The following is a 24,769-nucleotide window of genomic DNA, read 5'->3' as shown; positions in this document are numbered from 1 at the left end:
TGGTTTCGTCACTCATTCTTCACCTCGATAGAGGTTTTTTATTTGATATCAATAGTTTTGTAAGCGCTATTTTCAATGTTAAAGATTCAAGAAACATGAATTTGAATTCAAATACAATGAAAATATGGATTTTTAGTTATTTTTGGATCAACATCATATAAATTGTGGTTCATAATGGGGAAAAGTGGTTTTTTCTGTGGTGTGTGGTATGCATACTTTTTTATCTTTGACTTGAGCCTTAAATTGATGAAATTTTCAAGAGAACATATGCAGTCTTTTTCGAAAAATGCCCGTTATGTGTGCGGTCAACGGTCAATTTGTGGTTTTTTGCCAATTTGGCCAACATTTTTAATACCACATGAAATTTTTAAGTCGCAATTGGCACCACTCGAGAGCTTATTTTAAGACCTTTCCAACGAATATGCATATGTCCTGGCTATGTCAAGTCTAGGTCCCACAGCGACCGTATGAAATAATGGCCATTTTTGCATGAACTTTTGCATAGTTTGCTATATATATGTATTATATGCTAACATTTTTCTAGATTTCTTTTAATTTCCTTTGTGACTAACTGCATGCACCTCTCCCGACGATAGTCCACCTTCTGGCCTGGTAGGATGGGACATAAGATTTGGTATTTTATCGATCTTATGCGAGGAGACTATCAAACATGTAGTTATTTGTTGTAAATTTCATATTTCATACATCTAGACATTTTTGTGAAAATTCGAATTTTGGTACATTTGGCCGATTTTTGGTGGAATAGCCATCAAAAACGGTCGATATTTTGTTACATTTTATTTGGCTAGTCACAGAGCATATTTACAGAGTCATTGGAGTACATTTTTGCCCATAAAATATTTCAAATATTAAAATTCTCATTTTTGGCCATTTTTTGCCATATTCCACTATCAAAGGCCATATCGTGAAGACAAGAATTTTCTGGGATATAAGCTATGCGGCGTTTTATAGCTTAGATTTAGACTTAAAATCGGTGAAATTTTCAATACACCAAGTTAGGCTAGTTTTCGAGGTAATAGCTATTATGTGTCCGGCCGAACGGTAAATTTTTGGTTTTTGGCCATTTTGGCCACCCCACATTGAAATTTTTTGACCGCTCACTTCAAGACCTTTCCAATGATATGCATATGTCCGGGGTGTGTCAAGTGTATGTGCCTTGGTGACCGTGGGGACAAAAGTCAAAAAGTGACTTTTGGAGTCTGGCCACGGCCAACATGGCGGCCATATCGAAAAGTGCCGGAACAAAAAAGTCTTAGTTTTTTATGTACTTTAATCACAGAAAGTTTCAAAAAGATCAGAATCGAGTACGCAAAATCGCGGACAGACAGACATTTTGATTTTTCATAGAAATTCATATGAAATTTTTAAAATAATAAATTTTTCGAACGGATTAATCGATTTCGACGTTCGAGGTATCGTTGGAAAGGTATTGAGCTCTAGAATAAGAATATCGATGTTTCAGAGGTCAATGACCTCATTTAGTGCCATCTATAGTCATGAAACTGATTTTTGACCCTTTTCTTGAAAGGACCATATTTTGAAGACAGGTGGACCGATTTTCAAACTTTTATATTTTTTCTTCATCTATAGCCCAAGGGCTTTCCAACCATACATCAACCGGGGTCAACGGCCTTCTAGGTCTGGATTTCGTATATTACGTGTATATATAGCGAGTTAGACTTTTCAACACACACTAATGTGGTTTCGTCACTCGCGCGTACTGCCGTCCGCTGTGATTGACTCCAATTTATCGTAATGCAATCACGCAGTGTCAACACTGTAGCCAATCAAATGTCGTCAGCATTGATGCAATAATTAAATTCGTAAACAAACCAAATGAAAAAAAAAATATGCACAGAACGAAGAAATTGGCAAGATATACTAGAATTAACTGATAACACACAATCAGCCAGATATTTTGTATACGGAAATGAATATAGATCTTTCATTTCGGTGTTGGTTATTCAAGCGAAAATCATTGCCAAGAATAAAAGAATTTATATGAAGCGAGAGAGAAAAACTCGCATTCATTTATCAAGCACCAGAAATGAAGGCATTAGACGAAGTCGCATTTACACGCGCGTGAATTTATTTTTATTGAGGATATTCAGAAACGACATAACATTACACGATGCGACACGGAGGAAAAAAAGTAACAAATCAGTGCTCAGAAAATTGTGAAAAAGAACAATCAATTTCATGACGATTATTGCGAGTCCAAGACATATGTTTATGACACGACAACGGGCGCTTGTAAATAAAATTCTAAAATTAAGTCTTTGAAATCGTTTTATTTTTGTACTTTGTCTTTTTATTGTTGGTTGTTTTTGTTTTCTTTTAAAACGAAAATGATATTTCAATTGTTGAGTTTTTTTTTATGTTTGCTCAAGGGTTACAGTGATTTGGTGTGTTTTCATTCAAAAATTTCTCCACAATTGATGTGTTTTATAGTATTTGTTTGATACTTGGACACAAGTATAATCGTACACACACACATGAACAATTCTTGAATGGAAAACTCAATCTTGAACATCACTCAACTCACCAATTCAACATATTATAAATAAATTTTTGTACGTAAATTATGACGAAAACGAGGAATCATCGTATTTTTCATCAAATGCGAAACACACACAAAACAAAATCAATGCGCGCATTTTCTCACAGACTCTTGGCCAGAGCAGCGGTTTTTTTTTGGTGGAGAATTGAAATCGGTTTGCGCGCACATGAAGCGATCACAAACATTTAAATGCGAAAAAGAGATCAGCATCATGTCAAAAACCGAATAATTTAAAATTCAAACTAATTAGCTGGCATTTTTACGGTTACATTCATAAATTACAAGCACCATTAAATTTGTGTTCTTTACGTGAATGTGTTATTCATCGTTGAAACGGAGAAGCGAATTTTCTTCTCTCTTCTTTATTTGTTTTTCATTTAAATAAGGAAAATATGTACACTGCTATATCGATGCGAATTTGAAATCAAAATCTAAAATTAGTATTTCTCGATATGAACGAATTATATGTTTAAATGTGGTAATCTCAGATGTTATTTGAAACAAATAATAATAATAATAACAAACACATCATTATACGCACCACCAACTGGATCATTTTCATCAACAACGATCATAGTTATTCGGATTTTCACACGTCGTTTATTTTGTTTACTCCTCTCACTCACTTCAACTTAACCGACAAGAAATAGTGGTTTTTCTTTGAATTTTTAGTTTATTTGGAAAACTCATGAAAATGAGCAAACATTGATTCGAATAAATATTGAAAATTTCTAGACGAATAAAATTAAATCGATACAAAAGAAAAACAAATCAATTCAAAATTTAGATATTGATATACCGTCACTCAACTACACGAGTCTACGTACCGGATTCGACTATTCGAAAATCGTTCCGACTAACAATTAGCAAAGGCCCATTTCAAAAATACGAATTTTCCTCGGAATTCGCGTTTATTAATTTTGGCATGTATAAAAAAAATTCTCTGAAAAAATGTTGTTGCTCTCTTGGCTGTTTTTGAAGATAAGCAACAGTTTTCCGCTCGTTCGATATATATATATATATATATGTACTCCGTTATTTTTCATCTTCATTTGTTGAAGTACAATTCGTCTGTATATTTTCGTATGTGTTCTTGAATCGGCGACGGCAGCATTATCGTCGATGTCTAGTAACTGTAAGTCGTGATTTTTGCCAATGAATTACAGTAAATTTTTGATGTTTTCTCTCTCTCTCTCTCTCTCTCTCTTTCACACACCAAAGTTAAGATCTCAATGAATTCTACAACAGATTCAGTTTACAACAAATGATCCAACACTAATTCACGTGTTTTATACAGAGCTCATATGTATCCATCAGCAAAGAGGGGAAATGAATGAAACGAGTCTGTTTGTGAATATCAAACAAATTCTCGGTTCGCATTGAAAATTGAGAGTTGATTTTATGATCGCAATAAAAAACTTAAAAAATGTCTTTAGTGAAATATGAATTTTTCATTTAAAATGTAATAAAGTGAAGAATAAAAACAACCCGGGAAAAATGAATGTAAACGGATGGTTGCGTTCCACAGTAGCGAACGACGATGCTAACCATTCTACTATCACCGAAAATATTCGTTCGATCTGTTTACTGCAATTTTATTTATTATGTATCCATTTTCACATTAATCGGCAACAAATGACAAAACAAATTATACAGAAGAGAAATAAGGAGAAGCAACATCGTTCTAGTTTCAACGCTATGGTCGTCAACTACAAAATAGTTTAGTATATGTGTTGTGCATACAGATAGATCATCGGAACGCACACTCGAAAACAGAAAAACACGAAGCAAAGCACACATCCTACTGCGCATACGTTCTGGTCATGTATGCATGTATGTGTGCATCATTGAACACACAAACATGAGCGCCAAGCCAATGTATCGAACATCTCGAAATCTCGATACCTTAAAAACGACTGTCAAATGATATTGTTTAGATGAATCGAAGCGTCGCACCACAAAAAAAAAAAACGAGCGTAAATTGCATAATTTTGTTTATGTGTATATCTTCTAAATAAAAACTAATCGGGAAATTTTGCAACGCGCATCAAAATAATAATGAAGTAGACTAGAAAATAAATACATTGCATTTTGTTTGTTGTGAACTGAATTTTTTGTGTAAGATGAAAATGCTGTATGCAGGAAAACATTGTGTTTGAATTGCAATTGTATATCGGCCATAAACATTGTGTGTACACTTTTAAAGAGTTTAGTATTTTTATTGCGCAAAAAAGAATTAAATCTAATTGTAAATGTAAATTTCTGCTTAAAATATCTAAAAAGCAAAAAATTGTGAAAAAAAGACTAGTCGGTGATTTAAAATTTAATCGAATATGAATATGGTTTTGCATATAAAACACACGCTTAAGAAGAAAAAAAATAACAACATTGCGAAAATTTAAATTAGTTTTACATACTAAGGAGAAATGAAAAGTGTTGTTTACTGTGTACAATAACAAATTTGATTGGACAAGTAACTACCGCGAAGGACCATTCGCAAGCATCAACATCAGTCAAAAAAAATCTATGAGGCAAAACTCCGTTGGTACATACGGAGGGGTATATATAATCTTTCTGTTATTTAGTGTAACGCGTACACATAACCTCAAAAAATATAAATATATACATATATGCACTATCGTTCAAGCCTTTTTTTGTTTTGCATCTCTATTATTTAAAATTGTTTTCTTTTGCCACCTTGCCGTTATACCGTTTATTGTGCGTAATATGACTTAATTTTATTTATTGACCATGGCATCATCACCATCATCACAAACTTAAACGAACGAGAAAAAAAAACACACACACACAATAACAACAACTAAAAGAACCGAGTAAATCAAACGAACTGTAATGATTCTTTTGATTGAAATGCTTTATATAGACACTTTTTAAATGCGAGAATTGTCTTGATTGTGAAGAAGTAAATTCTCCAAAAATACCACGAAATAATTATCAAACAAAAGAGTCGAAAAAAATGTCTGGCTATAAATGTGTAGATTATTATGAACTATGTCGTTTATGCACGGCAAGTAATGGCACAAAAAAAGTTCACATCTTCTCCGAAGAAGGGAGAAAGAAAAATTTATATGAAAAAATAGCGGGTTGTCTGCCGATTGTTGTAAGTATTTGCATTGTAGACAAACTATGTTGTAATTTATCCACGAAATGCGTGTCTTATGTTTCCCTGTTTTGTTTCATTCATCAATCAGGTCAGTGAAACGGATAAATTGCCGAAAATTGTGTGCTCGTCGTGTCTAATTCAAGTAGAAACGATCGTCAAATTCCGACAGACATGCATTAATGCCCAATCAATGCTCGAAAGCTGTTTGACCTCAAGCAAATTGCGGAACGGTGGAAAGGTTTGTATTTGTGATACATTTTTATTTGGTTTTGTTGTTTAGGATTTTTTTGTTGGCTTTTTTTGGTTTTCTTTGTTGGTTTTAAAATCATTTGTAAATTATTGCTATTGCGCTTGCCAAGAAACGAAAATATTAATTTACCTTAGGTTTATATCAAGGATGTGTCACCAAAATCACCACCATTACTGAAAACCATCTCAAATACCCCCATCACCATTGGCCATACAACGCTCACAAAAACTCCAGTACAAAATTCAAAAAACTCTACCGATTTCTTAAGTAGTATTATTCAAGCGGTTGGCATTCAGGTTTGTTTCTTTCAATATGTGACAAAATGGTTTTTGTTCAAAAATTCAATTTGTGTACTTTTTCCAAAAAAAAAAAAAAAATAGAATGTCGATGAGTCAAATGAACCGCAAATCATCAACAACATTCAACCGGTGCAACAACAGCAGCAGCAACAACAACAACCAGTTCAACAATACACAATTACACTGGATGGAAAGACACTGAAACCAAATCAAATCCATTATAAAATCGAACCAACGGGTGCAATTACAATTCAAGACCAACAATTCATACAGCAAGCACAATCAACACCAACTCAACAAACGATCAGGTAAAATATTTATTTCTAAATTATTTATACAAAATCATAATGTATTTTTTTTAAATTTATTTTTAGCAACAGCACGTACTCGCAAGTAAATGAGTTTTTAAAACTCAAACCATCAAATGCTAAAGTGACACAAGTTTTAAAGCGCAAAGAACCGACCGTTAAAATTCTAGAGACCTCACCGAATAAAAAGCCGAAGATAAATTTGGTGTTGGCCAGTTCGCCGGTACAACAACAACAGCATCAACAACCAAAAACCATTCAAACAAACACAGGTACGTACTTTTAAACTTTTAATATTAATCTACCAATTTGGTGAAAATAGAAAAAAAAATTGACATAAAATTATTGATGAACTTTTTTTATATTCACTACATATATATAGTAACTGGTATATCAGCGGCTAATACAATTACCGTAGCCAACACAGCTAGTAAATCGCAAGCGATTACATTACAAGATCTGAAATTTTTATCATCAGGCAATAAATGCTTTTTACCAATTACATTGAAAGACGGCAGCAATAATGATCAACAGATAATGGCACAAATTGACACAAAAAACCTTGTTTTACCCGGCACCTATTTACAAATGAAAGTCGATCCACAGCAAATAACAACGGTCGATGGACAACAAGTGGTGCAACTCACATCAGCCGGCAATCTGCCGACATCAATTTCATTGGCACAACCGCAATATGTTCAAACTCAACAACATTCGAACGAGCACATTCAACACGCGACCATCGTTCCGGAAACTCGTACTATTTTCGCTGGTGGTCAAAATATCACTATAACACAGGTTTGTAAACACTTTTATTTTTGTCTAACACTATGCTATATTAAATTTTTCGTACAAATTTTGAGTGTGTTAGTTTCGCAAAATAATAATAATAATAATAATATTCTCGTACATACACAGGAACAATTGAATGCAGTGCAAGATGGCAAAGTTCAATTTACAACATTGCAAAATGTAGCTGCACCAAATATCACATTACCATTACCAGAAACATCGGCAATTACGTTCCAAAGGATTAAAGTCGAGCAATCGCCCGATAAAACTGAAACAAAAACGAATGTCGTTGCGACAAAGCCACAAGTGTTCAAGCTGCCAACATTATCAAATACAACGACATCAATAACCAATACAAACTCCAATGCACAACCGAAGACAGCAGTCGTTCGAAAACCAATGACAAAAGCGACGGTAGTAATCGCATCTCTTATTTAGTGAACGAAAATATGTTGTTCTATCAAATTCTTCTATTAACAAAATTCCTTTTGTAATTTACATTTTTTCTGGTCATTTTCAGGTGGTGACAGCAAAGAATAAAGTGACCATCATTAAAAGTGAAACATTCGATTCGAATACAACGACTGTCACAACCACACAAAATACGAATACAACATCAGGTAGTGGTACAACAGCCAAAACGGATGTTCCAACATGTGATGTGTGTGAGAAAGTGTTCAAACGGAAAGAGCATTTGGCACAGCATGTGAAATTGCATTTGGGCTTGCGACCATTCAAATGCGAAGAGCCAAATTGTAATAAGGCATTCAGCCGAAAGGAGCATTTGATGCGACATTGTGTATCACACACCGGCAAAAAGCAGTTCGATTGTGATATTTGCCATAAATTATTTTCACGAAAGGACAATTTGAACAAACACAAAAAGTAAGTTATACAGTGTATTTTTTGTTTAAATCATTTTTTGCTGACTGTTTGTCTATGATTTCTTTTTCAAAGGTCTCACGAGCAAAAACAACAGGCCCAACAAGTACAGCAACAACAGCAACATGTACAAGAAGCGGTCCAACAACCGACATTAGTGTACACGGTTACCGAAGTAAACTAAGATTTTCGTAATTATAATTGCCAAGAGAAAAACAAAAGCACATACACTCTTTCCAACGGTTGAACCGTTGCTCATTTTGAAAACATTTTTAACTCTACATTACATGAAATGTGCATGGATCTTCAAGACTCAAATTGCGTAATATTGTATTAAAAACTCTTTTTTATATCAACTTTGATCTAATGCTTGCTAATGATTTGCACACACACACACTTAAACAAAACACAATTCACGAATTCAATAGACAAATGGCTTAAGAATCATGCCCTTTTTGGAGGCAACGATTTTTACCCATAATTCGATACAATTCAGTTCATCTCAATAAAGAAGAAGAGCACACAAACAGCACCTAGACAAAGAGAGAGGGAGAGAGAGAGAACGAGAGAAAAAAAATCTCGGTCGAAATATATATTCTTCAGAAATTTAAAATCTCATATCCGTGTATTCATCACCATAATTGTATCATTTGAGTGGTATCATACTTTTTATTAATTTATACCAGAAATAGGATACACACATCCAACGAAATTCAAATTGGCACGAAACATTTTATTAAATACATATTTCAAATTCACAATATGCATTATCAAAAGCAGCAAAGGCACAAAAAGAACGACAAGAACAGAAATTAAATTATCATCTATATATAAGAAGGTTAGAAAAATTTACATTTAAAGAAAGAGAGAGAGAGAGAGAGAGAGAGAGAGAAAACTTAAAATTAAGCGTTTTTGAGATTTTTTCTTTGATTCCTATTCATTGTGAAGATTGCTTAGAAGGAAGTAGAAGAGAAAAGCATGTATAAACTTTAAGTATAAATCAAACGAAAAACTTACACATTCACGTTTTGAATATAAGAAAGAAAACAATTTCACCCCCTTTTCCCAAAATTTGAAATCGACAACAAAAAAAAAACAATCTATTTGTGAAAAATCAGCATGAAAATAAGGACACAAAAATGCAAAAAAATAAAAGTTTAAATGAATAAGTCAGAGACAATTTTAACCTTATAAAAAAATAAAGCCAGATTTTTACGCCATTACATTCTAACTGTGCATGTAAAATCCGATTTAATAGTCCATGCAATTATAATTATAAATTTTCTGTTCTGTAACAAGTATCGATACTTAATGTGTGAAAGCAAATTCAAAAATAAACACAACTGTGGCCGTATTTGATTTTAAAGAGAATTGGCACCAATACGATATAGTATTATCGTTGCAATTTAAGGAAACTTACCATTCCTTTGGATAGTGCCGTAGAAATGTCCTATATTCCACATGTACATTTAAAAGCTTTTTTTTCATTTCTCGATTGTAATACTTTCCCCAAAAAAGATGAATTCATTGAATGTAATCAACCAGTGTAATTCAAGAATTCACATTTTGATTTTAATTTATTGACTTTGTTAGTTGTACACCCGATCTGTATATTTAAAAAAAAAGAAAATATTGTATTTTTTATGTTTTATTTTCTGTGTGTATTGTATTTTTGTTCAACAAAACTCATTAAATTCATGTAATGGAATTCCAGAAAATTTGATTTGATTTTTTGAGTTTGTTTGTTTTGTTGCTAAAATTCGTTAAAACATTTTTTCTACTGTCATTGTGTTTCCTTTTTTTGTTTTAATTATTTTTCAACAAATTGAAGACTCTGGATTACACTGATGATGGAAAAAATTTCTTTTTTGAACCATTGCTTTTATTTCTACCGATGAATTAAATAAATAAAAAGTATAAAAATTATTTGATTTATACTGTATTATTTCTACTTTTTCTTATATACAGAAACCAATCTAGAAATATTAATGATAAAAGACATAAAATGGTAAGTAAATACCTCAATAAGATGAAAACAATTACATGTCTCATTGACATATCTGATATATTCTTTTTTTCGTCACATTTTGAATACCTTAACTCATGTGATCATCAGGTCTCATAAAAATTAGTGCTTTCTTATTTTATTCAAGTGAAGAGCATTAAAGACACATTTTGAGAGCCAACGGTGGAGTACGGTAGAATATTTTGAATGGCTTATAAAAATATGATTATATTAAATGAATTTAATTTTTGGCATTTTTGATAGCATTTCATGAAATTAAAAAAAAAAAACAATTAATTAATAACAATGTCAATGACCCTGGCGAGTGTGGCAACAATTTAGTTTAATTTTTTTCTATTTAATTTTCTTTTAATATTTAACAAAAAACACCCGACTCAGTAAAATAATTTTCGTATTATTTGCAAATATAGCCATGAATGAATAACAAGAAGCTGCTAAACGATTTGATTGAATCAATTCTAAATAACGATCACATAAATTTATGTAAGCATGTTGTGATTCGTTCGTGATAAATATTTGTTTTCTTCTTTTTTCCCCACCTGATAGAGTAGTAAAGAAATGTGAAAACACAACTTAACAATTTTTTGTAAATGGAAAAACGTTTATGAAGTTTTTTTTTAATAACAATAGAAAACAGTATAATTATTTACTTGAACAAAATAATGTTGATGAATTAAATTTGTTTTTTGGTCGATTGCGAATTGTTGAAATTATAGGAAGTTGAATCATTTGATTTAATATCATTTAATAAATGGCCACCGTTATCTTGATTTTGTGCTGGTGTTGATGTGGTTGTTTTTGTTGTTGCTCCCGATTTCGCAATCATCGGTTCGGTCAAACCATCTCTGCTAAAACTGAATGTAAAAATCTTTTTTGAGATTTCTTGCGGTACAAGCTGTTGATTGGCCAACCAAAAACGTCGTGCTGTCAACATGCAACTATCACGTGTACTTGTTATGCAGCCATAGAGATCCGAACAAATGTCCTCCAATGAACTGTATTCATTTGGAATGATTCCATCAACGGAGTTTTCAAAATAACTGAACATTGGAAACCATATTCGTGTGCGCGTTGAGTCATGCGATGTTAATGCCTGCGATTTGACGTGAAGAAATATATTGAAAATCCGTTTAAATTTTCAGGTACTTATAGTGTATAGCATTCATTTAGAAGCTAACTCACCTGATTATTGGCAAGCGTATGGTAATATAAGAACAGTCTTGATGTAATATAAAATGCGACAAATACATCAATAGAATAGTGTTCGTGTGCGGCCAAAATGAAGAATATACCAAACATGTTCAGAAGCCAAGTCATCGTATGCAAAAAGTACAAATGACGCGGTGTATCTATGATAGAAAGGAGAACAAAAAGTGAAATCATTAACACGTTGCTGTTTCCATGCGATAATTAGACACTTTGCTTACATTCGGTGATGAAAAAGTTTAATATTGTTAATGCTACGGTGTGGCCACTAAACATGTAATCACCACATGTGCGAACACCTTGTATTGACATGCCCAGTCCACTCCAAATTGTGTATGCTCGTGATACGCGCAATAGTACTGATTCGCCGATTGGTAAACTGTTTTTTTTTTCAAAAATAAAAAAATAAAATAAATGTTATAAAATTAAAACATTTATAATCTCAAAATATTGAAGGTCACATGTATAAGAAACAAATGATTATTCTATTCAAAATACATTTAATTGAACACATTAGCTCGGCACATACTTTGAATCGTCGACGATGTAATCATCCGGTCGGCATTGCAAATGCGTTCCTGGCACACTTAGAGATGTTATTAACATTGTAACGCATCGCAATAGGAATACTGTGCCAGATAATGCAAAAAAGCGACGTAATAAAACGAATCGATGTTTATGTACGATCAAAACACATGTCCATATCAAAAACAATAACGTTCCGGTGATTTCACACATGTGAAAGGCCCATGGGATATGCGGTACATTATCCAAAAAAATATCCGGCAATGGTGGATAGCGTTTCATATCAGGTACACGTTCATGTACGACGACCATCACAAATGCTGTTATCCATGTTACCAAAAATGCATAACCTATAAAAGAGATTTAAACAAAGAATAAAATAAATATTTAAAAAAATGATCTCTTTTTCAATTCAGTTCATCAATTCGCAACGTTTTAACATCCCGCTTTAAAAAATTCGCTATGTGGCAGACATTTTGAAAAATCGTATCAAATGTCAAGCGGAACACATCTGTACAAATGTCAAACTCAATTTGTTTGAATTGAAGTCTTTTCATTTCGTCGAAGCAAATTTTTATTAATTTATTGTAAAAACACAAACAAAAATGTCAGACGACGAGGAAATGATCGATTTGAGTCAAATGACAACACAAAGTGGCACATATAAAAATTCTTATGAAAGTCAAGACACCGCAGAACATCAACCCGAACCAGAGCCATGGGGAAAACTCAAAGTATATAAAGTTGAACGAAAAAGATTAGGCATGGCTGTTTGGGTTCCCAAGGAATTGAAACTAGTCGGTACATGTGGTAAGTTTTTCTAATTTATTTTCTCGCTCATTCCAACACATAGATGTGCGTGCATTTCTAATAGAATTTTTACTACCTTTAAATTTATCCAGATTTGGTGAAAGAAAGGACAACGATTGGTCGAAAAGGTGACCTAAACGTTTGCGGTCTCATAAATGACACTAGAGACAACATACCAAATGACAGGTTAAAGGAAATATCAAGCATCCATTTTTCAATCACAAAAGAAGATGTGAACGATCAATATTGTCCAGTTATCATTGAGGTAATTTCCAAATTATTCTACATTTAAAATTTGCTTTTACCTTCCTGAGTTGTTCATTTACTTTTAAAACATTTTCAGGATTTGTCAACGAACGGGACGTTTGTTAACCAAGAAAAAAACAACATTGAACTCCAGAAATGTGAAAATTTCCAGCGAATCGATGAGAAGATCAAGCGACGAATACTTGGCCACAAGGATTCTATTTTTATTCAAAAGCATCCAACAATATGCTTTGAGTTTCTTTTATTGCAATCGATTGCACAAGTTTTTCCGGAAACTATACAAAATGATATATTCAAAGATTATCACATTGGCCGTGAATTGGGTAATGGTGCATTGGCAATTCACTTAAAAATTGCATTTCTATTGTTTAATAATTGTTATTGATTCTTTTTCGATTATTTGTCGATTATTTTAAATTATTTCTATTCTTTTCTTTTGTGATTCTCTCCTAGGTAGTGGTGCATATGGAAAGGTGTATTTTGTACAAAATCGTATAACGTGTCAGCCATTTGCATTGAAATATACCACAAACAATGGAAATGAGAACAAAATCACTGATCTTCTGAAAGAGGTTTATATTTTAGGGCAACTAAAACATCCATGCATTTTACCATTGCACACCGTTAAAACCTATGTAGAATCGGTCGTCATTTTTATTGAGTATATGGAAGGCGGTGATCTATATAATCGTATCAAAAGTAAAACGTACCTTTCTGAACCTCTGACAAAATTCATTTTGTATCAAATCCTTTGTGGTGTTGAATATATGCATGAACAACATGTAACACACCGTGATATAAAACCGGAAAATATTCTTTTGGCAACGATAGACGACTATACATCGGTCAAAGTATCAGATTTTGGTCTAAGCAAACGTGTGACCAGTTCAAATGGAATTTTATCAACGCAATGTGGTACACTCCGTTACCAAGCACCCGAAGTGAGAAGAGCGAATTACACAAATAAAGTGGATATTTGGAGTCTTGGTGTAATATTATATCTTTGTCTTTCCGGACAATTTCCACCACATTTAAAAGATGAATTAAATTTCAACGAAAAATGGGATGATATTTCGTATGAGGCTAAAAACATCGTTCGCGAAACACTAAAATGTGATCCAAAAGAACGTCCATCAGCGAAAGAACTCTTAACCAGCAGAAGCTGGTTTTCTAAAGAAGATGAAATGGTTATAAAAGCTCATAAAACTATGAACGAAAAGAATTGATTGTATCTATTTATTTAAATAAAGTGTGTTTTCCGAATACATAATGTATTTCTTTTTTAAACAAAACAAAAAAGTCCAAGTCATTTGAGTTGATAGCAATCACATTTAAATGTTTACTTGCACTTCTTTCCTTTTTTTCTTTCCTATTACTCCTAATCACAAAATTCAATGATAATGACAATAAACAATGTCCCAATAACTTAACACGTGTATCATAAGTTTTGTCACAACTTGCAGGCGTTTATTGCGCTACATAAACAAAATCAAAAATGACAACCAATGCACATAGGAGACTTAATCGGCCTCCTACTCTACTGTCAAACACAATTTGCACAAAAATTTCCATTCGCGATGACGTACAAATTGTATTTACGAAAAAGTGTCTCAAATGATTTTGGACAGCTAAGTTCAAAACAAATTCAGCATGTGTCCAAAGATGTTCCAATCTGTCTTCGAACCATGTATCGTGTTTCATGGATTCAATATGAAGACAAAGATTTTTGAAAAACCAAAAAGTCCGGTCGTATTCCCAATCTGAATGCTTTCGAAATCAAAGCATGACGATAAGGCAAAATTGCTTGCCAGCGCCACCAAATGACTCCATATGATTCTATATAGTTCTGCGGTTGCCAGCGGTACTAATCTCTAATAGAGCGTTGCCGAGCTGTCATTATCGTCGTGCTTTGTTCGAAATTGTCATCAAGTACCGAAAACCGGGTTGGTCAAGCAAACATTCATTTTTGGTGATTCTAATGGTTACAGCACATCCAAATTTGAATCAAAACAATAGATTTAGACACGATCATTAGAAATCAGCAAAATAAGTAACGAAAAAATTCCAAAGAGTGTCAAAAATTGGGTGTTTACTTCACCCTATAGCATGTTGCACTGAAAAATTCATCATTTTGCATAGTGAAACATTCATCGCTATATCGAACCATGAATCAAATGCAAGTGGTTTCTTTTGTATTGATTATGTTAGGGCACTACTATATAAGGCTAGAGACGTCAACAAATCTAACTTTGTTGAAATCGATGGCATTCATTGAGAACTATCTGATTAAAGACAAAATTGTGCTTTGCAAGAAGAAAAAACCACAATAATGATTCACTTTTTAAAAAATAGCATTTCCATGAAAAAATGGCCATCTTTTTAACTTCACAAAAAGAAACCAAATTTATTATTTCTCGTCTGATTTTGGATGTATGTTATATGCGAAGGTTCAAAACACTTGAAACGAGCAACAATTAGTGGGCATGTTTGAGAGAAAGTTGATGGAAATCGACAAATCGGTTGTCCAGAACATAATTTTGATGGTTCGATACACACTTCGAAAAATTGAAGACAATGGTCCATTTAGTGTACTGTAAATGTGTTTTCGGATTGCTCATGAATAAAGCTAAATACCACTGAGAGAAATTATCAAAATGCTTCTTTGGTGTTTGAATAGCGTACGTATGAATTTGTGACAAAACTTATGATACACATGTTATTTGGAGCTAATTCAACCAAAAAATGCATAAAACAATTAATAAATATCGGTTTCGGAGATTATTTGGCATGCACACAATGTATTCCTCTAAATGACTGGTTTATAACATAACTCGAGTCATTGACATTAACCGACAAATATATTTTCTTAATAAAAATGTTCAAGTATCCGAAACTGGTTTCCATTGAGATATCATTTAAAAATTGCTAGATTTATAAATTTATTATTCATGCACACAAACTGTCATCATTAACTGCATTTGAGATCTTAGAATATTGTGTATTTTGAGACATATGTCAACAAACATCAGTATTGGTGAATCAGCTGTTTCATTGTTCATATTTCAAACGATTCCACAGAGCGCAACAGATCTTTTTAAAATGCTGCGCTTTGTGCTCTCATGTTTGTCATTATTTTCTGAGTATCTCTTTCTCCATATCTCTTTGCAATTGTATTTCCCGCTATTTTAAGTGAATCACGCAATCCAACAAATACAAAATGGATTTCGATAATATAAAATGTATAATTTAGACGAGAGTTGATGACTTTTATGATATTATTGTGTAATTTCAATCGAAGGATCTGTATTGAATCGTGTATATGGCGCATGAAATCTCAAGTGTTTGCTCATTTTTGTTATGTTCCCGATTATCGCAATTTATTTATACGTTTTCCGCTTGTACTTACATTTGGCTCGTGTTTGCACGTTTAACGATCGATAGAGATAATAGAGGTGGAAGAAACATGTGTGTGTATCGGTGAATGTTCAATGCATGAAAAGCACTACGTTACCACGGTGTAATTATTCATGTGACATATTTGCCATCCATGAGTTTGATTTTGCGATAGCGTATCGTGAATTGAAAATGAAGTGCGTAAACAGAAAAAATATATTTTTTTTCGAGCTGAAAGAGAGCAAGAAATGAATTACGTTATCGTTATACCTTTTTTGCGTTGAATATTTTATGCCATTGCAGCATTATACTTATATATATATATACTTGTTCGTATTTGAACAAGTGGTTTTGTGTGTGTGTGTGTGTGTGTGTGTGTGTGTGTGTGTATGCAAATGGTAAACATTGTAAATTAACATCGTTCACAATTTTATGGGCGACTATTTGTCGATGCGCACTTTTTTATTTACCCCACTGTCTCTCATTTACTGACCATTTTGAATATCATATTGCCATTCATACTAATAAATCAAACAAATTGACTATTCAAACGATGACGGAACGGAACTATTGCAAAATACATTTTTGATTTTCTTTTTTACATTCACATTCATAATTATGACTTAAGTCACAAAGCGTTGGTTTTGCTTTATGCTTTCTTTCTTTATTCGATGCAAAATAAGCACAAAAAAACAAATCGAGGCATAAATTGTATTGTCAATTCAACTGTGGCCGTATTGGAGTATTTAAAAAAAATCATTGTTGCCAACGATAATTATCGTCAACCTTTCGCGTATATCACCATCGACGTTAGTGAGAACACGCAAAAAGGTGTTGATCAACAAAACGAATAACAAACCCAGCAATGAAACGTCGTCAATGCCAATTGAACCTTTGAACTGATAACAAAAATTGGCAACAAAACGTATTTACTTCGGCTCTTTGATTGGCAGTTAAAATTAAACTTGTTGGCGGTAATTAATCTTAAACCAACAACTAGGCAAATCTTAAAACACGTGTTAGTTTTATGGATTTGGTTTAAATCGCTTGATAATCGATTTGTTTATGAACGTTACACGACATTTGGACAACCATGGGGAAAAGATGAAATGAGATAAGGTACTTTCACTAGTAAAATGAAACAAAAGAAAAAACCATAGCATATATATGTGACTCACCTAAACTAATCATAGTTTTAAATATTTCTGGTTTAATACTGGTGGCGCGTCCGTCCACAGAAAGTGGTGGTGATATTCGTTCCATGTCATGAAAACCGCTGATATCCGAGCAGCACGAAAAATGATGGTGGTGATGATGATGACCATGATTATGGGTTTGCTGCTGTTGATGACTGACATAGCCAGCGAATGTTGTTTCAACTAAACCTAAATTCACTAAATTCGTATGATTCTCTTTTTGCAATTGGCGCACAGCAATCCAAAAATGCTTGAGATCACCCAATCGCAAATGTGAGTATTTCAATTTTAAATCGCGAACATCACGTTCACTCAACGCTAACAAACTTTTGCCATCGATACATTCATCGTGAATGCATTGCAAAAATTTTGTATCAGTAATTTGCTCTCGTTTTAAATACTGTGAAACATTATCTTCGGTCCAATTTAACACGTTCAACGCATCATTACTCATTTTGATTTGATTTTGTTTTGTTTCTTTTTGTTCGTTTATTTTTCAGTTTCACGTTTTGATTTTCCGATGCACTTCAATTTTTATCAATAGATTTGTCGTTCTGTTTTTCATTTAGAGAAAGCAAAGATGCTTATAAACAATGCTGAATATTAATTTCATTTGAAACGCATACGAAATTTAGTTTCTTTTTTTTTAATTTTTCGAATTGGATTTTCCACGAGATTTGTTATTGGTGTGTGTGTGTGTGTTTTCACATCAGAGAATGTGTCATTCAAATTTGCACACTGGCCAAATTGTTCATAACACTCGATTTCACTTTTCACAAATTTATGAAAGGTATTTTAAGGCTAATGAATCGAAAATATGTATATGTGCAAAACGAGAACGACTCAAATATAAAATAAATGAGAAAACAATTTTGTTGTGCGTTACTCAATAGTGTAAATTCAAGACTAATTGCTACATTGCTCATTGATCAAACGTCAAGTGAAAAACATATGCATTATAGCCAGGCACATGTACGTACATTCAAATAGTGGTAGCTTAATGCTGTCGCCTAGCCGCAGCACATCGCATACTCTATCAATTGATATACACCCATACCATGGCATTGCACACGTCATCATGGGCTCTTTAACCGTTATATGTCGAACTAACACGTGTAAGTATGCGTGAATGTGTATATGTATAATTGTAACAAACCGAATCAAACGAGCGAAATGACAATAACGCAACTAACGCAATGAAACGTAAACAAACGGACAGGCGATACATTGTATCGACCACAATATGTTGGTAATTGAAATGTAAAAACTTCAAAAGCAATCAGAACGCGCCGACTTCAACTTGTCTTTTGATTTTGTATTTGCTTTTTTCATTATTCGATTGAAATTAAAGGTAAGTTGGTTCATCTTATTTTCATCAGTGATTTGGACCACATAATTTATACATAATTAGAATTTGTGACTAATCGATAGCAATGACATTTAAAATAAAATTGTGATAGTTAACGATTTCACATGCTTCATATCTCAAAATAACGGTTCATATTCGATGTGCTACATGAAATGCGAAATTAATCACACAACATCTAACGAATGGTGTTAATTGCTTGATGATAAAAAAAATTATTTCAAATATTTAAACAATTTAAATATCCGGCATACGTTATAAAATTCAAAATGTAGCTGTTTCATTCACCCAGAAGAGTCGAAACTAAATCATTTTTTTATAATAATCCAAAAGAGTGAGTTTTGTATCGATTAAAAATTTTTAATTTTACCACAAATAACCGTAGTTGATTGGTTGTATTTTGTGATGTTATTGTTGGTGTCGTTGTCTTTAATTTTTTAATTATTTTGATTTTTATCATGCAATATAGATCATCTAGGGGGAGATTGCGAAACAACTTCGCAAAAGAATATAAACAAATATATATGAATATGCCACCAATATATTCCAATATATTGGGTGTATAAATTAATTTTTATTGTTTTTTTGGTGAAAGGAAACATTTATTTAAAAATAATAAGAATGAGTACATTAACCAATGTACTGCCCATCGTTAGCTATGACTTCGGCCCATCTTCTTGGCAGCTTGTCGATTCCGCGTCGAAAGAATTCCTCATCTTTTCCAGCTATCCATTGATCGACCCATTTTCGCACTTCTTCAGCATTTCTAAACGATATCTCAGACAAGCCCATTTGCATCGATCGGAACAAGAATAATCAGAAGGAGCAAGGTCTGGAGAGTACGCAGGATGATCAAGCTGATCCCAACCGAACGCCTCTATCTTTTGTTTCACGATGTGTCTAGCATTGTCGTCGTGAAACAAAACTTTGTGGTTTTTTCTCGCTACTAATGGCCGTTTTTCGTTCAATGCACGTGCCAATCTGTTCAATTGTTGTCGATAGCGATCAGCTGTAACCGTTTCACCTTGTTTTAGCAGCTCATAATACACTACTCCTTTCTGATCCCACCAGATGCACAACATGACCTTCTGGCAATGAATGTCTCGTTTTGGCTGCGATGGTCCTGGTTGGCCTGGATCAACATACGCTCCTTTACGTTTTGGGTTATCGTAATAGACCCACTTTTCATCGCCAGTAATAATTCGACTCAGAAAACTATGTTTTTTGTGCTCGGCAAGATGCTGTTTGCATGCTGTGATTCGTGCTCTCAATTGATTTTCATTCAGTTGATGTGGTACCCAATTTCCTAGCTTTCGAATTTTTCCCATTGCATGCAAGCGCATGGAAATGGTTGCTTGGGTCACATTTAACTCCAATGCAAGTTCTTTTTGCGTTCGGGCCAAGTTTTCATCTAATAATGCTTGCAATTCCTCATCTTCAAACTTTTTTGGTTGACCTGGCCGTTCTTTGTCTTTCAAATCAAAATCACCACTTTTAAATCGTTGAAACCATTTTCTACAGCTATCTTCCGACGGTGCTTATTTGCCATAAGTGCTACGCAGCAGCCGATGTGCTTCAGCGGCACTTTCCTTGATATCAAATAACAGAAGTAGCGCTGCACGAAAAAATTCCTTACTACGATTCATTTTAGATCGATTCAAAAACAATGGTACTGTATGAAAAATAAACCTTTCCGATCTGAATTAGATTGAAAAATGTCATATGTACAAAATTCAATTGGATTCACCTGTCAATCTTCATTCAAGTCTAAGTGGCGACATATAGATGTTGTCAATAAAAATTAATTTATACACCCAATACTTAACAAAATACTCTAGCTATTAGAGTATTACTCTAGTTACTTAAACGAGGTAAAAATATTATTGAAAAGAAAATGTTTTAATGAAAAACCGAAAAAATGGTTTTTTCTTGATTTGTATAATTAAAAAAAATGTTTTATTTTATTTTTTCATTTTTTATTTTTATTTTCAATAATATATATTTTTACAATTTGTACTCTAGCAAGTACTTGTACTCTAGCTAGAGTACGACAAAAAAAATTGACTTTGTCTGATATGAACTTCGTGAATAGGGCGTTGTAGTAGATTGGTACGGGGAATCCATTTTTGACATTTATTTTGCGATATAATAACATTTTGATACGATTTACATACAAAAACTGGCAAAAATGGTCGTTTACTTCATTTTTTCGTCAGCTGCCCTCCAACTCCCCCCACCTCCTGGGGGGTCAGGGGTCATAACCCCTTAACCCCCGATTTTTTTACCTAAAACCCAAAAATTCGGCTTTTTTGTAAAAATTTGCTCGGAGGGCATCTGGAAAAAACACTTTTCAGAGGTTTTTTGGCATGCTGAAGCCGAATTTTTGGGTCGAAAAAAGCAGGATTTTGATGATTTCTCGGTAATGCTTATTATTTGGTGGGATTAAAGTGGTGTGGTGTATAATGAGCTGCTGAAACCTGGTGAAATAGTCACGGGGGATCGGTATCGACTACAACCAATGCGTTTGGGCAGAATACTGAGAGAAAAATTGAAAAAAACTGCGACAAGAAATAGTCGAAGGATTTATCAAAATCAGAGTATCCTGATTTTTTATATTATTTTGACCCCCGCCCTCCGAATTGGGTCATTCAGGGCGGCCAAAACTATATGCCAATGGAAACTACATTGATATGCGTAACTTTCATTAGAAGAAACCTAAATGCCCATTTGAGTCATAAGGGGTGAATATTCCATTGTGAAGTCACAATGAAATGGGGTATTTTTAGTTTTCGACCCGAATTAAAGGTTCAAGTTAGATGGAGTTAAACATATGTCAAGGGAGATTGACAATGTATGGGGCCTATAGGTAATTTTTCACGAGGAATCCGAATATGTTATTAATTTTGGGGTTAGATTGGATATGGACCCGATTTCGGGGTATTTTTCGAAATTTTCGTGAATTTTGTAGGGGGACCCCCCTTGGGGGTGATGGGAGGGGATGGGCAATGGCCTAAATGAAATGTGCGGATAAAATTAGTTATAGTTGGCCATACATTTGAGTACAAAATTCCTCACCCAAAATGTGAAAAATCGACTTTGTATCATTTTACCCCAATGGGGGGGCTCTTTGTTGTTGGGAGACTTGGGGTGAATGGGCACGAGACAAATATCATTTCTAGGGTAATTTGGGATGCTGATTCCGAATTTCGAGATTTCGAGTAAAAAAAATCATGTCTTGGGGGTTTTTGACCCCCGACCCCCCTGGGGGGTGGGGGGACTTGGAGGGCAGGGGTCATAAAAAATTTCTCTCGTCATTCTGAACAACTTTGTAGTACATTATTTTTTGATCCGACCAAATTTTGACATGGTGGGGTGCTCCCCCGACCCCCCCTCATGGTATGGGCACCCCCTATTTTCACATACTTATTTTTTCGCCACTTTATATCGATCTGTACTAAGGAAATTTAAAACTTTTTTTAACACTTCGATATGTTTACTGGTGAGATATCGTTTCGAAATCCTGAAGGAGTGCGAAAATGGATCGATGAATGGATAGCGTCAAAAGATGAGGAATTCTTTCGACGCGGAATCGACAAGTTACCAAGAAGATGGGCGGAAGTCAAAGCTAACGATGGGCAATACATTGGTTAAAAAATATTGTACAGTTGTTTTCAAATAAATGTATCTTTTCACACAAAAATCCTTTAAAATTAATTGGCACACCCAGATAATATTTTACATAAGACTCATAAATAATACAACATACTATGAAATACTAACAGAGTCGATTGTATTACATTATATCACACGAGACATTATAGTCCTTGTGCTGATTTTTATTGATTAAAAATGATTTCGTTCATTAAATCAGAATTTTTTGTTTCATTAAATCAATAGACCGGCAAAGTAGAGTTGAGTCAAATACGAAATGCCGACCTAAGTGAAACAAGTGCCAAGATGACAAAATTGAATGATGAAGAGATTAATCGTATTGAACGTGTCGTTGTTGCTGTGAACGGGGAACAACAATTAGCTGATATTTTCAAACTTACCATCGATTGTTTCGAAGAAGTGTTCGACTATTTATCGCTGACCGATCTTGTATCAGTGGGCCAAACATGTAAACGAATGAAACGAATTGCGGGACATTGTTTCCACTATGGAGCCGAAAAAGCGTTTTTTATAAAGATAGTTTTTACCTTGGCATTGTTAAGATAGATTGTTTCATCAATTTGTTACAACACGTCCTGGTTGATGATTATCTAGTTTCTGCACCTAATAAGATGCATTTGGTAACTAAATTCGAACGCGTAGAAATAAGTGCCTTTGCAGCTATTAAATGTTATGCTGCTTTGCCAAATCTTAAAGGTTTATGGTGCACGAAGAAATATTGCCACGAAAAATCTACCCAGCGTTGGAACATTTGGAAATTAGATGGTGTGATGATGAAGAATAACCAGCTATAAAACATTCATTGAGCAAAACAAAACAATTAAGGAATTTTTCTGGTCAAACAGAAACTTGTTCAAAAATTCAAACATCAAATTGGATACATTGATGATTGAGTTTATTGATTTTGGCGAAGATGATGTCGATGTATATTGCCGTTTACTAAAAGAGCTTCAATAAAGAGCACGGGAAGATATTGTAGGATAATTTACATAATTTTATACATATAATGTGAAATTTCGCTTTTAATTTCAATTCTTTTCATCAAATATTTAAAATAAAATTCAATCAAATCTATTTACAAAATCATCCGATAATTTGGTTGTAGCATCGTTTTATTAAAAGAAGAATAGAAACCATTACGAATGTCAATATAAAACATACAAAATATCTCTTACGTTTTTGTTGAAACGAGCCACATCGGCCAATTAGGATTTTTATGTTTGAATTACTTTTTCTTATATTTTAAGAAGAATTTATAAAAAGACCCATAAAGGATAAAGTCAAACTCGTTGTTTTCTTTAAAAAGTTGAATAGACCAATATCTGTTTTTGAAAATGTGTTCGGAACAGAAGATTAAACTTTGTGGTGAAGTTGTGACTATTTGGTGAGTATGGATATCTATCAACGCTTTAATATATTACAAATTGTGTAATTCAAGCTAGATGAAAGAAACAAATCATCCAGATTTATTATATTATTTCATTATTTGTCTACTTATTCTCTCTACAGCAGGAGTGCGAAGTAGTTCGTAGCATACTGTGTTCATATACATTTTCAAGTTTGAAAATCTTTAAAGCAGTCTATGTATTTCGGATGGATATCCATCCGAGATATTTTAGAATATCTGGATATTTAACGCAACTGCACAGAGCCAGAGCTGTGTGCGTCACACATATAATCTACGGTATGTCGCTACACGTAAAATACAGACACAGTGTGACTGTGTACGTGCGGCACTTGATACACATATACGTCGCGACATACCGTAGATTTTATTTGCGACACACACAGCTCTGGCGCTGTGTAGTTGCGTTGAATATCCAGATATTCTAAAATATCTCGGATGGATATCCATCCGAAATACATAGACTGCTTTAAAGTGATTTTCCTTTTACTGTGCCAAACAAATGCCGGTCTAACATTTGCGGTGGCAAAACTATATTATTATGCAGATACGTAGGCGACTATTTAAGTTTCTTCAATATGTATGTTTTAGTATTGCCCGATGCAAACCATTGTCATATTCGTTAAGTTTAACATTTTGTAGCATAAACGTTCTCAGAACGTTTTGT

General features: G+C 33.6%; 4 protein-coding genes across 6 annotated transcripts in view; 2 read left to right on the top strand and 2 right to left on the bottom strand.

Moving 5' to 3' along the window:
* The window catches only part of LOC116339168 (myosin light chain kinase 2, skeletal/cardiac muscle-like), a 10,325-nt gene extending 6,710 nt beyond the window's left edge, over nt 1-3,615 (bottom strand). Inside the window, exons 1-2 of one of the 2 annotated variants that reach the window (XM_031764882.1) lie at nt 3,409-3,615; nt 3,123-3,312 (exon numbers count right to left, since the gene is read on the bottom strand). In XM_031764882.1, the coding sequence (XP_031620742.1) occupies nt 3,123-3,156 (34 nt within the window). In that variant the 5' untranslated portion in view covers nt 3,157-3,312; nt 3,409-3,615. Of the gene's footprint in view, nt 1-3,122 lie in introns of both variants that reach the window. The other variant, XM_031764881.1, reaches the window with a different exon arrangement.
* A 909-nt stretch (nt 3,616-4,524) lies between these two features.
* Nucleotides 4,525-9,873, top strand: LOC116339183 (transcription factor Sp3). 2 transcript variants are annotated; one of them, XM_031764898.1, is made up of 9 exons: nt 4,525-5,702; nt 5,794-5,943; nt 6,102-6,251; nt 6,336-6,562; nt 6,629-6,834; nt 6,945-7,360; nt 7,481-7,768; nt 7,875-8,239; nt 8,312-9,873. In XM_031764898.1, exons 1-9 carry the CDS (start codon nt 5,559-5,561, stop codon nt 8,418-8,420), a joined length of 2,055 nt encoding a protein of 684 aa, XP_031620758.1. In that variant the 5' UTR covers nt 4,525-5,558; the 3' UTR covers nt 8,421-9,873. The 2 variants fall into 2 exon arrangements, with proteins under 2 accessions (XP_031620758.1, XP_031620757.1); XM_031764897.1 differs by having other exon boundaries at nt 6,090-6,251.
* Nucleotides 9,874-10,135: 262 nt separating this feature from the next.
* LOC116339186 (sphingomyelin synthase-related 1-like) lies at nt 10,136-18,595 on the bottom strand. Its single transcript, XM_031764903.1, has 5 exons — nt 17,642-18,595; nt 11,998-12,343; nt 11,690-11,847; nt 11,445-11,611; nt 10,136-11,355 (listed from the first exon to the last, which is right to left on the bottom strand). Exons 1-5 carry the CDS (start codon nt 18,111-18,113, stop codon nt 10,936-10,938), a joined length of 1,563 nt encoding a protein of 520 aa, XP_031620763.1. The 5' UTR covers nt 18,114-18,595; the 3' UTR covers nt 10,136-10,935.
* LOC116339187 (ovarian-specific serine/threonine-protein kinase Lok-like) lies at nt 12,520-14,335 on the top strand. The gene is made up of 4 exons (XM_031764904.1): nt 12,520-12,803; nt 12,896-13,068; nt 13,147-13,393; nt 13,524-14,335. Exons 1-4 carry the CDS (start codon nt 12,599-12,601, stop codon nt 14,294-14,296), a joined length of 1,398 nt encoding a protein of 465 aa, XP_031620764.1. The 5' UTR covers nt 12,520-12,598; the 3' UTR covers nt 14,297-14,335.
* Nucleotides 18,596-24,769: the final 6,174 nt, after the last annotated feature.

The sequence above is a fragment of the Contarinia nasturtii genome, unplaced genomic scaffold (genome assembly GCF_009176525.2).
Source record: "Contarinia nasturtii isolate CC-2019 unplaced genomic scaffold, AAFC_CNas_1.1 Cnas_scaffold_493, whole genome shotgun sequence".
Lineage (NCBI taxonomy): Eukaryota > Metazoa > Arthropoda > Insecta > Diptera > Cecidomyiidae > Contarinia > Contarinia nasturtii.
This window is presented reverse-complemented; position numbering and strand designations above follow the sequence as displayed.

Excerpts from the sequence above, each read along its gene's own strand:
- LOC116339183 (XM_031764897.1), top strand. The coding sequence starts at position 5,559 with ATGTCTGGCTATAAATGTGTAGATTATTATGAACTATGTCGTTTATGC. Across the intron at positions 5,944-6,089 it reads AATTGCGGAACGGTGGAAAG|GTTTATATCAAGGATGTGTC; the intron begins GTTTGTATTTGT and ends AATTTACCTTAG. Across the intron at positions 8,240-8,311 it reads AATTTGAACAAACACAAAAA|GTCTCACGAGCAAAAACAAC; the intron begins GTAAGTTATACA and ends TCTTTTTCAAAG.
- LOC116339187 (XM_031764904.1), top strand. The coding sequence starts at position 12,599 with ATGTCAGACGACGAGGAAATGATCGATTTGAGTCAAATGACAACACAA. Across the intron at positions 13,069-13,146 it reads ATTGTCCAGTTATCATTGAG|GATTTGTCAACGAACGGGAC; the intron begins GTAATTTCCAAA and ends AAACATTTTCAG. Across the intron at positions 13,394-13,523 it reads TCACATTGGCCGTGAATTGG|GTAGTGGTGCATATGGAAAG; the intron begins GTAATGGTGCAT and ends ATTCTCTCCTAG.
- LOC116339186 (XM_031764903.1), bottom strand. The coding sequence starts at position 18,113 with ATGAGTAATGATGCGTTGAACGTGTTAAATTGGACCGAAGATAATGTT. Across the intron at positions 11,848-11,997 it reads TACATCGTCGACGATTCAAA|TTTACCAATCGGCGAATCAG; the intron begins GTATGTGCCGAG and ends AAAAAAAAACAG. Across the intron at positions 11,356-11,444 it reads ATACGCTTGCCAATAATCAG|GCATTAACATCGCATGACTC; the intron begins GTGAGTTAGCTT and ends GTCAAATCGCAG.